Consider the following 14,209-nt stretch of genomic DNA (forward strand, 5'->3'; position numbering starts at 1 on the left):
AGAGAGAGAGTTGTCTGATGTTGGATTTTGTATCATGATAACGTGAAATATATTAAGTCTTATCTCCCATCTTTTTTTCTCTCTCTTTCTCGAGCTTAGTGTGATTTTCAATCTTTTCATCATTGGAAATCTAGGCACTCTTTCCTTTCCTCTTTTCTTTTTTGGCTATCAATCAGCATGAAAGATGTTATGGTGAAAACCATGCTAATCTGTACAGAGGGTTCATGTTGTATTGCAGTTGAGGCAATTGAAGCCAAGCACTGCAATAAGCTGCCATAGGGCAGATATAAAGGATTTGTAAACACGGAAATCGGTTCTTCCACCTTAACCAGCAGACGCCCAGAGATTGATGAAACTCATAGCAGTCCCAGAAAAGACACGCACTCTAGCATTTTTATTGACTCTATCATAATAGATTCGTAAATTACGGTATTTTCTTCATATAATTGCAACCACCTTCACCTCCAATCTCTTATGCTTCATAAAAAACAAGGTCCGATTAATCAACCAAGGAGGATACTGAGATTTGCATTTCGAATCCATTGGAAATGATGGTGACAAGAACTTTAAGGACTATAAAGATGAAAACCACAATACTATTGGGAGCTCTCTGTGTGTGAAGGAGTTCCTATATTTTTAGCACCAGGTCAAAAGGGAACTTGTAGACGGCAACAGATGAAGAAGAGTTCTATCCAATTTTCTAATTGACATTTGTAATTACTCTTCTTGCCATTATATACAAGGAGATTAGCCGATCCCGTAATCGATGTGCTACTGACGTGTTCTGCTATCGCATTGTCGATGTATCTATGCACAGTTACTACATGAAATCTGCGAGAGTTGGTGATTTACAAAAATGAATCCCTAATTATGCGAGCCAGTACTCGAGAAGATAACCGACTGAGCACCTCTGGAAGGACTGTGGCCGAAATTCCTGGCAACACCGGAAGCAGCTCCTGGACAATCCGAGCGACATCCACACCCTATCCATTGCATATAGAGTGGTAAAGTTATTGTCTTTCAATTTAAAAGACAATCAGTGACTAAAAATCCTTCATGGCATATACAGCTTTATCTTAGGACTCATTGCATCCAAGATTTATCACCATTGACGATGGTGAAGTAAGAAAGCACAATCCTTCAGTAGTATTATTGAAACCATGCCTCATCTTTAGAGCTAGGACAACCGAGTGTCAAAACGGCTAAAAGCTTCGCAATTACTTGAAGCCGATCTAAAATTAAAGGTCCCACTGTAGATAACGTTTTCTGGTTTTTCGTTTTGGGTGACAATGGCAAATCATCTGGGTTAAAACCACCTCTTGTTTCTGCTAAAATCCTCAAAAAAAAAAAGGGAAAAAAAAATTAAAAAGAGTCGAGTTTTCTCGCTAGGTGAAGTGCTCCAGGTATGTTTTAACCATTCAACAGGAATGATGCATCTGAAATCCTTCTATCAAGAAGTGCAGACTTCTACAAAATGACAACTACCTTACCGTGCAGACCAACCTGTAGTAGCAACAATGATGCCCTACACTAGAAACTAGAAGAGCACGAGACAGAAAATTAATTACTCCTGAAATTGTAGAGGACAATTTCAAGATAAGTATCATCCAAGGAGAGATATTTGAGGGTGGAAGATTTAAGATAGCAGAAACTAAGACCAACTCGAACAACTTCAAGGATGAAAGAGGGAAAAGACGGGGAGGAGCATGGACAATAAACTCAATTCTCTGAGTACACGCACCAGAGTATGCCGAAAAAGAGAATTTCTACAACCAGGGAACATAAATTAAGAGAAACAAGACATTATAGGAAGGTAGGTGATATTGTTCATCCTCATCTTCCCTTATTGCCTAACTGATAGAGCAGGAAAGCTTTATCTAAGTTACTCTTTTATAAAAGGAAACAACACTTTTGAACACATGCAACCAAGTTGAGTGAAAAAGGGGAAGCTGAAGGGCACTGAAAATCTGTACTCAGCGCATCCTAAATTACCACAATTGAAAATTTTTAAAAGAGCAAAACACCTAATACCTGATTTGATGTCCTTGAGATTGAGCTTCCAGCAGTGAGAAACTCGACAATGGTTTGAACATTGTTCAATATGACTTGGTCCTCCTCTGTTACTGTTGGGAGAAGTGCAGCAGGTTTAAAGGGTCCAAATGAAGGGACCATACTGAAAACAGGGGACACATTACGCAACCCAAGGGCTGCCATTACTTGTACCAACTGTTCCCTGGTGACTGCATCAATTCCCTTCACAATCTGTAAGCATGAAGAGGACAGTATTCCAGAATTTCAGAATTGTTCTTAAATAACATATGAGCATCAATTGTAATTAATACACTAAATTAACTAGTCCTCCTTGAGAACAGTGACTAGGCATTGGTCCCAGTCGTAGGTGGGGTTGGGTGATAGGGGTCCAAAGGCCACCGCAAACATTTTATATAGCTACCAAACTCGATCCACGTCAAGAGGCGCTCAATTTACCAGTCTAATTCAAAAGTTATTACACTTTAGTCAAATTGAAGTCACACTTTAAGCCACAAAAACAAAGAAGGATTGATGAGCATGTGAATTATAAGCTGGGTAGTTCCACCACTGAACTCTTATAAACCAGTTTATCATAATGGGATTCAGAGAATTCATTATAAAGAACTTTAAGACAAGGGGAAGACCAACTGTGTCTGCGTAGCTGAGTTTCAGATCTTTTACAATTTGAGAAACACAAATTTGTCTTCATCCATGCAGGACATAAGGGCTTCTATCCTCAACAGCAATGCAACATTTCTTTTTTTTCTATAGGAAACTACATAGATTTGCCCGATTGCAATTTCATATGGTAATTCTTATAATTTGTCAAGGACAGTGAGGTACTGGACTGTAACCATAAAATGCAAAAATCATCATCCAATTTGAGCACTACCAGAAAGATGTCTCTCCTGACACTAAACATCGAGAACAGTTGTATTATGTGACATAAATCTAGGAATAATGATTGTCAGTTGCATCAATTTCTTTTTTAATCCCAAGACCTTCAGGCTCTTCTGGAGGAACATTGAAAGCATTTACTGTTACAGGTCGTACACACGAATACTCTTATTTGTGGAAGAGGCGATAAGATATGCTTTAATAGATTTTCATACCTCATCCAGAAGGAACTCTCGGAAGAAATTTCCCTTATCAGATAACAGAAATCCCAAGGCAGCCCTTGTTTGGATTGGCTCCTCTGACTGAGACGCATTCAATACAAATTGTGGAACAGTACTACCCGTTTGACTTCTTAAAATGCCAAGTCCAGCCATATCTCCATTCATATCCTCTCCACCACCACTCTTGGCTGCAGTAATAAAATTTTCAAAAGCTTGCATCACATCAACGAATCTTTCAGCATCAAATACCCCAGATTTTCCATAAATCGTGTATTTCAAGGCATTCCTGAGACGTGGAGACTCATCTGTGAGGAGCCTCTGTCAAATACAAAAGGTATTGTTGAAACAGTGAGCAAAGGATATATTAAAAAAGCAAAACAACACAATTACTGAAATCAGGTATAGTCTAGTAACAAGGTAAAACCAAACTAGCAAATGCCATGTTAGATAGAAACCGAAACTTTACTTGTGCACAAATTGACTTCACATTCAAACAATAATAACGTACATAGCCTAGGCATAGAGGAAATTTCCAATTAGTTATGAAATAGATTACAGATAAGCAACTGCATGAGTTCACACCATGCTCCAACAAAGGTAAAAAGACCACCACAGTACAGAAGATACTTTCAGTCACCTGAGCAATATAAGGATAAGCTTCATCCACTATGGCAAAATCAGAATTTCCAACCAAAGCAATACCCTCCAACACCCCTATTGCCCTGATGATAAGAGCAAAATATGGGGGTATTCTGAATGGGTAATCAAAGGTTATTTGAGCCAGATCTGATGCAAGCTCCTGAAAGTTGATATTTTTTGCCCCTCCACCTTCAAGGGCCTGATCGAAAACCTTTGCAAGAACTGGCAAAATAGGTGCTAAGTTGACCCCATCAGGTATGAAACCAAGCTTTACAAAGTCCTTGACTATTGCCTCATAGTCTCTATGAATGAGATGAGCAATTGCTTCAATCATTCCGTATTTCTGATCATCTGTTAATCTTGTAACAAGTCCTATAGGAGAAAAAACAAACACACATCACCCTGGGAAGCACAAGTGCATATCCTACACTATTCATTCCCAAAATATACAAAATTTTCATGAAGAAATTGATGATATTTTTAAGGGACAGTAATATTTGAATCTATCTCCATCTTATGTTGGTAACAAGTAACAATTGAACACCGAGATAAGATATAATTATGTATCTGAGACATTGTAAAGGAATAAAATAAGAGTGGGAACTTCCACACAAGTGTAAATTTCATCCCTCTATATCTTTGCCTCTTCTTTTCCTTTCCAGTAAGTGAGTGTTCCTGGGGATCTAATAGAGAAGGGTACGGGTATTATATTTCTTTTCTATTTTAGTACGCATGTATTTCTCTGGATCTAATAGAGAAGGTACAAGTAGTATGACACGTTAATGTGAGGGAAGCTAACTAAACAAAAGCATACTTCCTGAAGCAGTCAATATGTTAGATAAAGATGAATTAATTAAAAAATATTGGTTCAATATGCAAGGCGATTGAACTTATAAGAAAACAGAGCCAAAAGAAAAAAAGAACAAAGCTGAGTGATTCATGACACTAATAATTCATTTTGAGACCCAAAAGAAACTAACCAAAGTCCAGAATGGCTAACTTCCCATCTGGGGTACGAATCAAGTTTCCGGGATGTGGGTCCGCATGAAAAAGTCCAGTATCAAGCAACTGCAATTAAAGAAAAGTATAAATTAGTAATTCCTTTGTAATTGTTATAAGGAAGGTATCATTGAGCCACCACATTTGTGTTCCAACCATGCAAAGCAAGTTTACTTTCACGGAAATAAGTAGATGGTGATCATGCAAGTTCCACAAAAAGAGATCAATCAATTATTGTCGTGAGGACTAGTACAAAAAGACTAATGTGCTAATGTGGAGTTTATTGACAAACATTAGAGATTATCTCTCAATATTATGCATAAGCAACAAGACACATTCAAATCTGCTCTGTTCATATCACAGATGTATCGGATGTCAGTCAAGACAATTACCTCAGTCCATATTCATATGAAGTATAGATAACATGACACTGTTCGACATGATTTTTCCCTCTGCTTTCTCGTTGCCAATGCTAGATGGTCTAACAAATAAAAATTAATGCAAAACATGATAATAACTACCAACACTCACAAAACCAAAGAGTCCAAACCAGCTGTTAATTCCATCTCTGTACTAATCTTGTTTTGCTTGTTAAATTCTTGTAAGGCTACTCTATTTCCACATACACTTCGGCTGGATACACAGCCCCCTATCGTCAGTAGGAGAAAACACCCCCACACAAACTATAAATTTTCAGTACATCAAACCCAGCTTCATATATTTTTGTCCTGAGTCTCCAGCACCAACTCTTTGAGGGAAAAACAGGTGCTATTGCAAATTCATCTATAAAACTGGACTAAACGGTCAAGCTAAACTTTGCCAAAGCATGATAACAATCACTGAGAGTCGTAGGAAATGGAAACGCCAATTCCAAATCCAACAAAATCTCATGAATATTTTCCATGAAAAGCAGCAACTGAATAGAAATAATCTGCAAGCTGTAACCTATTTCAATGAAATGATTATGAGAGTAAGATGTTGGCTCTAAAAACTACCGCGAGAGGGTGTGAATGACCATTCCCTTCAGATAATTATACATATGAAAGTTACCCTTTATAATTTGGAAGTATCTTCAAATGAACAACAGTACTGAAAAATTTAAAGAATAAGGGAATCGATATCTCCCAATAATTTTCAGGAAATTTGACAAAAAGAAACCTTAAAGCCTCCAAAACTTAGGATAATCTTTGAAAATTGGAATGGAGATGGATACAAGCATGAGCACTATTTTGGTCTTTCAACCTAGAGGTAATATTCAATCAAGTTATCACACCTTTATAAGTCTGTTAATGTTACTATTTTGCTAACTCTTTAATTTTTTCCAATTGGTTTACTTCTTCATTCTATACTAAAACTTAACGGAATGTTGAAGTGACATGCCACATGCCACATGGCATGCATATAACATACCCTGTAGCTTTTCTTAAGTGCCACATTGGCTTTCAATTACCTTTTTTTTTATAAACAAAATGGACAAGCAAATCCATTCAAAAAGTATAATAACCATAAAATTAAGAGTAGCTTCAAAGTTGGCAACCAGGTTCTGTGATTTCCCCCATCATAGCTGTGAGGGCATTGGCTCCCTTTAATCTGTCTTTCATCCTTTTTGACCTGGTAGGTTCTTTCCGATGATGATTAGTGGGTGGTACTCCAAGGTAACTTAGGTAAATTTTCCTTTGAATTTGTGGAAAAGGAGACGGGTGTTTTCATTTCACAACACTGTAAGGACAGATACATGGGAGGCATCTGATATGCCGTACGAAATGAACATATTGAAAAGCCCATTGACCTTGGTAGAACATTTAATCACGCAGAGAGACAAAATATACAGTAGAACTAGAAAGCACCCAAGTTTCACAGAAAAATATATCCTACTATATAAGGGCATGAGTACCCATTAGACCAGGTGGATTACCTGCTTTAGATAACAGATGACTCCAACATTAACCAGTTCTCCGACGTCACTTTCTTTACTCTGCGACAGCTTTTCCCCCTCTATCCAGCCTGTCGTAAGAACCTTCCTTGAAGTGTACGTGGTGTATGTTTTAGGTACAACAACCTGAGAAAAGCCTTTCATGATTAATAATTAAAAGATCGAACAAATTCACTAACATATTGTGTTAGTTATACTCTGGCCCTGTTATTTTTGCTTCCGAATATAATAGTATCTTTCAAAATTTTAAATGTTATACCACACTTTCACCACTGGCTTATACTTTCATAATAATTGGGAGCAGTACCAAAAAGTTTTCCATGATATCAGACCAGAAATAACTGAGATCAAATCTTTCCGGGCCCCTTATTTGCCTCCCAAATTATATATTTCGATGCTTTAGTCTTAGGCCAAAGTCCAGCATACCGTAAGAGGGAGGGAGAGTTTAGATATTTAAATCTAAAACTATGTCTTGATCTAACAGCTTAAACTTTTAGAGTAGATAGCGGTGTGGTCTTACATGATTTAACAGTTCCTCTAGGAGTAAATCCTAGCACCACTAACATATAATAGGACATATCTAAACGCCCTAAACAAAACATTAAAAATACACAGTTCAAAAGCACTAGATAAGAATAACTAATTGAAAGCAAGTAAAAATAATGGATTATTAAAAATCACAGATTTTTAACCTTATGGCTTAAGCAGTGGTATGAAAGAATTTTTTTTAACTCATAGTTCTTGTAGATGAATACGTCAATCAAGGAATTAATCTCACCTGTGGAAGGTCCTTCCTCATCATTTCAGCAAAACGTGTCCCATTTTCACCCTCGTTGACATAATCCAACTCTTCAAAAAAGCGGGCAGCCCATTCATCAACTAACCCCACCACATCTACAGAGATCTGGGATATGAAGAAATCACAAAAAGATTGAAGGCTATTAATTAGTTGCTGTAGCTATCGCATCCACACAAACAGTGACCTATAAAATACTACCTGAGGAAACCTCCGAAGAACCAAACCCAAATTCCGTATGATAAACAAATCAACTGTCACAGTCTCAAGAACGAAAGGTCTCTGAACCTTAACTGCCACTGGATCTCCATTTTCTTTTAACTTGCCCTTGTATACCTGTCCGAGAGATGCTGCCACAGATCTCAACAAGAAAAAATATCCACTTATGAGTACCAGTAAAATAAAGAGAGATGCTGTTAATAACAGATAATATTGACTAAACAATGTTGAAAGTAAATCATCGAGACTACCTGCGGCAATTGGAGAAGATGTGAGTTCAGAGTAAATCTCATGCCACGGTTGACCTAGCTCCTCCTCGATAAGTGCCATAGCTACATCATCAGGAAATGAAGGGACCTTCACATTTCAGCAGGCAGAAATGACATCAGCGACCAACGAATGAATTACTTGCTTGAAATTTCCAGGAACACCACAATAAAATCATAAAAACAGTTGTGGAGGCATTGGTTTGAAGGGTATGTGCAAACTAAAGAAAATGAAAAACATTGTTACACATAAAATAAAGCAAAGGAGGAGGAGATGTTTTACCTTATCACAGAGTTTCTGCAGCTCAATCATCGCAGCAGGTGAAAGAATGTCAGGCCGAATGCTCAATGCCTGACCAAGTTTTATGTAGGCTGGGCCCAAGGAAGTTACAATATCTCTCAACTCTATTGCCCTAGCAACTTCATTCTGATGATAAAGCATAAGAATCAAAGCAATTAGACACAATAAGAATTAAAAATATGCACGTTGACTTGGAAGTTGAATAAAGAAATAATTTCTCAACTTTACACAAAACCACAACTGACTGACAAAGATTGAACCGTTAGGTTAACTGAGGCAAAGAGATGTAGAAATAATTTTCAATATGGAATAAGAAACTGGTGAAAAGATCAAAAGATAGACAATCGCAAGACATTAGTTTATTCCAGAGTCCTTAACTACTTATATTTAGCTTTTTGAGACTCCGTCGCTCATCTATGACCAGAAGAAGGGAGAACTCATCTTTGAATCTCTACAACTATACTCTCTACCTTTAAAAAAGGATTTATTCCAAATAAATAGTTAAGTCAGCCACAGGATGCACATACCAATGATTAAACACAATGAAAGAACGGAATAGCTATACCTCTTGAACTTTCTTATTTATCACGTCCCAGGCAATACGGGAGAGAAACCCTCCGGCAACAGATAGTAACTGGACAGCACGTGTAGCAACAGCTCGTGGACGTTTTCCCCAGTAAGCAGAGATGGTAGCAGGATCATACACCAAGGGCAAAAACTCACTGCTCTCATCCACCTGTGAAGTATCGGCATTGATACGAGATAAAGAGATTTATGACCCGTTATGGATCTTTCAACAATCTAGCATCACTGTGTGCAATGCACAAGTAAATAATCAGAATAATAGATATTCCATCACAGAACTAAACAAACTCCAGAAGCATCAATGCTCTAGGCAACACAATCGGGTGATTACGAATGCACATCAAGACACAGCATTCTCAGAACTTGCAGGCGTTTTACTAAGGCTCATCTCTTATCAGCAGAATTGGAGAGAGAGGACGTCATACCTCAACCAGACGAAGTTGAATATTGTTGTCTGCAAATTGCGCGTCCCTCAGATTCTGACCCCTCAAGCCTTGCATCAGTATTGCCACTTGCTCATTCTCCTCCATCTGGGCCCTCACCCTCTTAATCTCCCGCGAGACATCTCCTATTCTCTGCAACCACACGAAATAAAGAAAAAACTCAAATTGACCGATCCACGAACGATCAACTCAAGGAAATCGACGAAATAACTCCACTTCTCTCGAACTCATGAAAAAGTGCATACATAAGACATGAATTTTGTCCGATTTCTCGGAGGTGATCCTCAAAAAACCGAAATTTGTACGCACACGCAATTTCCAACGGCAGGAAAGGGAAATTAGAGAAAGCGGAGGAGAATGCGACGCGATCATTTTGCGTTCATGACCAGCTCATTCGACTCTTCATCTGCAAATAAGCGACCACAACGACGACGCATTCATCGAACTCCTCAAAAACCTGGTTAGCAGACATGGAATCAGAGGAAGGATAGAGCAACCGGCGTCCCATTTACTCCGGAAGCGCGAAGCTCACCGTGGAAACGCCGTTGACGGGCTTGGATTGCAGAGGCCGCGACGACGACGACGACGAACCGTTCAAGGTGCTCGGCGGCGGCGGCGGCGGCGGCGACGGCGACTTGGGCGGTCCGGTCCGGCCCGGCTTAGGATCCGCGGCCACAGCGAGGACCGGCTTGGCCCGCGATCTCCGGAGCTCGAACCGGCCCGGCGGCGAGACGTGGGCGGGGAAGTTGCAACGGAGGGGCTCCACTCCGCCGCAGCACACGAGCTGCGACACCGCCTCCATTGCCGGAGCTCTAGAGAGAGAAAGAGAGAGAGAGAGGGAGTGCTTGTGGAGGTGGAGAGCAAAGCGAGAAGTTGGGTGGTTTTGCAGCGCGGGGGTTTTGTTTGTAGTGGGGACGAAGGGCTGGCCGGTGGGCGAACACGTGGCGCCATTGGAGCGAAGGGAATGGCATACGTTCACCTTTTCCTTTGGGGGCTTATTTATTTTATCAGCGTGATTTTACAAGGTGATTTGTTTATTGTTTTCCGTTTATGGTGGCTGGGCACCGGGAAGGAGGTTGATCATTGACTTTCCAGATGGAAAATTACATGTTTGGCCCTAAACTTATAGTGTCAATTTAAATTCTAAACTTTTCAATTTAATTAAAGTAATTCTAAGTGTTTTTGCAAAATTTTCAATATAATCCTTGTGATTGCGATCAATTGGTATTGTCTAATTTGTTAACGTGATGGTTCAGTTACTGTCGATCATCCTATATAATACAATCGACGATTTTAAGTGTAATGAAATAACGTGGTTAGGCATTTTTTTCCCTTCTTTTTTGTTTTTATTTCTTTTTAATGTACTTTTTTCCTAAGATTTTCTATTCATCGTCCGTGGCAGCTCAATTTCGTTATGAGATTACTGAACCATCATGACAATCTCACTAGGGTTGTAAGACCTTCCGATGACGCCAACCACTTCTAATCTAGACCTGATGGCAAGCTGACGAACCTCCAGATACGGAAGCTCTGCCCGTGGCCATTGAATTCATCGAGATCGATGGGTACAAGTTCAGCGGCCACGGAGGAGTAAACGTTCACCTTTACGTCATGCAGATTGGCGCCATTCTACTCTATTGCTAAAAAAGTAAAAACCCAAATCAATCAAGTAATTGAAATTGCGGTGCAAGTAAGAACGCACTTAAGGATAATTAAAAGAGTACGATAAAAAAAACCTACACAATTCTAAGAAAAAGAAAAAAAAGAGAAAGAAAAATCTGTAACTCGTCGGGTGTTTATACATCACCAAAACAACCTGGGACATCTTTGTGTTCGTGCAGGTTTATGCCATGCCTGCTAAAGTAAGGAGTAGTTTTCCTTGTTGTTTTCCATCCATAGGGAGGTTTAACCTGGTGATGCTTACAATTTTCAACAAAAGGTACAACTTATTCGTTACTTACAAGATTATAGTATTAATTTGGTTCGTCAAACAATAGTTAACCCACTATTTTTCATCCAAAGTGAGGTTTTGTCTGTCAATAGTTATCCAACCCTCGTTGAGCTTGGAAGCTTTTTAAAATTATCCATGTAAATGTTGACCATACCATGAGAATAGCCAACATCCATGTTAGCAATTTCCAGGTAAAATTTGCCGAATAGACTTAATTAACAAAACATGAAAATGTTTATAACTCAATTAGCAAAATCGAAAATTTTAAAACTAAATTGGTTGAAGTATAATTTGGTTTAGAACTTTTTGGACGATTTTTCCAGTTTGCATGTAATGATATATGTAGGGAATCAAATTTGTGCGTGCACCTAATTCACACACATGTTATTTCCTAGCTACTTAAGCTAATTTTATAGTTGCAAAACACAAACCTTTGATGAATATAATGATTTTGTTTTTTTATGAATATAATACTTGACCTGCAGAATTGTTCAGGTCAATTGATTCAGTGGGCATGGAAAGATGACAAATATTCTGTGTTATCTGGTTTTTGTAGAAAAGAGGGAAAAAAAGCTATTATAATCCAAGTGAAACAGTCTTTAGCTCGGTAAAATTAATTTCTTCCTACTTTTCATTCGATTACAATCGTAATGAAGCACGACCCGCTAAAATTATATCATTAAACACTTTGGTTGAGTTTATTTGAAAATATTTTTCAAAAAATATTGCTTATATCACTTATAAAAATGAATAAATGAAAAATATTTTCATTGCTCACGAAATTAGTTAGGTATAAATTGTTGCCAATAACGAAAATATTTTCATTTGATTTAAATGATAAAACCAATCATTTTTCCAAAAACATTTTCCATTTTTTTTTTTAAACAAACACACTCTTCAATTCGTTTTGAACAAACCCCACAACAAGACACAAATTATTTTCTAGATCAAACCCAATAAGCATTTAGGCTCTATTTGTCACTTATAGAAAAATATTTTATGATTTTTCGGTATTTCTTTCATGGAAAATGAACTAGTTAAGGAAATATTTTCTGCTATTGGAAAAAACACCTTCAAAAGTGGGGAAAATATTTTCTAATATTCAAAAGTGAAAGACATTTTTCATAACTTGTTCCACCTTATCTTCTTTTACCAAATACATTTTCATTTTATTCTTATGTTTTTCTTTCCTTTTTCTTTTTTTTTTTAAAAACAAATCGAGTTTTTAATTTTTCCTTTTGTTTTTCTTTTCTTTCATCCCTTTTCTTCTTCTTCCTTGGCCTTGGTCGGTTGCTGACGATGGCGACAACGGCCGGCCATCGGCCATAGGCCAACCTTAGCCTTGCCATAGGCCGGAGAGGGCAAGGCTTGAGCTTGCCTAGTTCGGCGAAGCTCAAGCTCGCTTGTCATCTTGATGGAGCTTTAGTGAGTTCAAGGCTTTTGGTTGTCGCCGACTGCCAGCCTCCTAGCTTACCCTCATGGTCGCCGATCCGTAGCAAGGCTAGAGGCTAGAGAGCTCAAGCCTTGCTCAAGGCCAAATCGAGCTCATCGGCCTTGGCGGCGCTTATGGTCACCCAATCCATTGATCTGCGTCTTGGTTGGTCGCTAGGCAATTGGCCATCCTCAAGGCATCACAGTGGAGGATGGAGAAGGAACAAGGAGGAAGGAAAAGAAAAGGAAAGAAAAAAGAAAAAGAAAAATATTAAGTTGATTGTTTAAAATAAAAATAATTAAAATTTAATTTTTTAAAAGATATATAAAAATAAAATAAAAATTAAATATTTTTTGTCAATAAGAAAATTTTGGTATTTTTTTTTTTTCTAAAAATCAAATTAGATAACGAACAGTGGAAAATATTTTCCACTCTTTTCAAGTTTTAGTTGAATGCCAGAGAATATAATCATTTTCTTGAAAAATAGCTTCCTAAAAAATATTTTTCAAAACGTGATATTTTCTATGAAATAAACGGATTCTTGGTGTGTCGCTTAATCAAATTTAACCTTCAGCATTTGGATGAGACTATCCATGCTCGGCTCGGCCACAGCCGCAGACTGCTCTGCCTTCTCTACGGAGTCGCAGAAGCCCCCGTGGATGTTGCCCCCCTCTGTTGTGTGTAGCCAAGAGAGGGAAACAAGTGGGGCAAGCACTCGTGCTCAATGGTCCGGATGGCTTGGCAATAGCTCAGCCCCAAGTGAGGCTCCCCGTTGAGGAAGAACGTGCCAGTGCAGGACTGGAGCCAAAACTTCGTATCCCAACAGTGGTCAACTGGCTTTGGCCATGAGGTTTGTTCTTAGGAGGCTAAGTATCGAGGGTAGGATTCAATTGGAGACTGGAGGCATTTTCAAACACCTAAAATTAAATTAGGTGTAACTAATGGGTCCATTTCTCATCTGTGAAGAACATTGATATGGATAAATTAGCAGCAAAGCCGTCATCAATCCGACCTTAGCTCAGTTGGCAGAGCGGAGGACTGTAGTGGATATCACAGCTAATCCTTAGGTCGCTGGTTCGAATCCGGCAGGTCGGATGTTCTCCTTTTTTCCTTGGTCTCTCTCCCTTTTTATTTTTATTTCCACCTTTTTGGATGTGGAAAAGCTTAAAAGTGGTTTTTATGTGGTAACTAATAACTATTATAAAATTGATAATCTAACATATTAACTCATGTTGATTATCATGTCTTGTTTGAAGTGCAGGCTTAGGTTTGGAATAGCTTTTACTTTCTACTTGATCAAATATGGTAACTCATACACTTTGATTTTCTTTTTGTTATAGAAACCGAAACTCCTGAAATTTTCACAATGATCAAATGTTGACCGTAAATTCACATATAATTTTCCTCATTAAATCTAAACAATATTTTAAATTTTGACAGGAAATTAAAAAAATATATTTTTTTGCATTCGATTAAGTTTTGAAAACCCGAGTAGA

The 14,209-nt window shown here is 38.3% G+C and overlaps 1 protein-coding gene and 1 non-coding gene across 2 annotated transcripts; one reads left to right on the forward strand and one right to left on the reverse strand.

Moving 5' to 3' along the window:
- Positions 1 to 565: 565 nt before the first annotated feature.
- Positions 566 to 10,192, reverse strand: LOC104414365 (uncharacterized protein sll0005). Its single transcript, XM_010025439.3, has 13 exons — positions 9,863 to 10,192; positions 9,313 to 9,462; positions 8,868 to 9,038; positions 8,285 to 8,428; positions 7,987 to 8,092; positions 7,718 to 7,866; positions 7,499 to 7,624; positions 6,703 to 6,846; positions 4,769 to 4,856; positions 3,787 to 4,160; positions 3,144 to 3,467; positions 2,032 to 2,262; positions 566 to 983 (listed from the first exon to the last, which is right to left on the reverse strand). The coding sequence occupies exons 1-13, from the start codon at positions 10,130 to 10,132 to the stop codon at positions 849 to 851; spliced, it is 2,412 nt and encodes an 803-aa protein (XP_010023741.2). The 5' UTR covers positions 10,133 to 10,192; the 3' UTR covers positions 566 to 848.
- Positions 10,193 to 13,720: 3,528 nt separating this feature from the next.
- On the forward strand, positions 13,721 to 13,808 carry TRNAY-GUA. Its single transcript is given in 2 exon segments — positions 13,721 to 13,757; positions 13,773 to 13,808. It is a non-coding gene; the product is annotated as a tRNA-Tyr (tRNA).
- Positions 13,809 to 14,209: the final 401 nt, after the last annotated feature.

This window comes from Eucalyptus grandis, chromosome 8, assembly GCF_016545825.1.
Source record: "Eucalyptus grandis isolate ANBG69807.140 chromosome 8, ASM1654582v1, whole genome shotgun sequence".
In the NCBI taxonomy this organism is placed as follows: domain Eukaryota; kingdom Viridiplantae; phylum Streptophyta; class Magnoliopsida; order Myrtales; family Myrtaceae; genus Eucalyptus; species Eucalyptus grandis.

Bases quoted from the DNA above. Each gene is read 5' to 3' on its own strand.
- LOC104414365 (XM_010025439.3), bottom strand. From the start codon at position 10,132: ATGGAGGCGGTGTCGCAGCTCGTGTGCTGCGGCGGAGTGGAGCCCCTC. The intron at 3,468-3,786 runs GTGACTGAAAGT...TGTATTTGACAG, and splicing joins CTTATCCTTATATTGCTCAG to AGGCTCCTCACAGATGAGTC. The intron at 984-2,031 runs GTATTAGGTGTT...TGCAATGGATAG, and splicing joins TCTCAAGGACATCAAATCAG to GGTGTGGATGTCGCTCGGAT.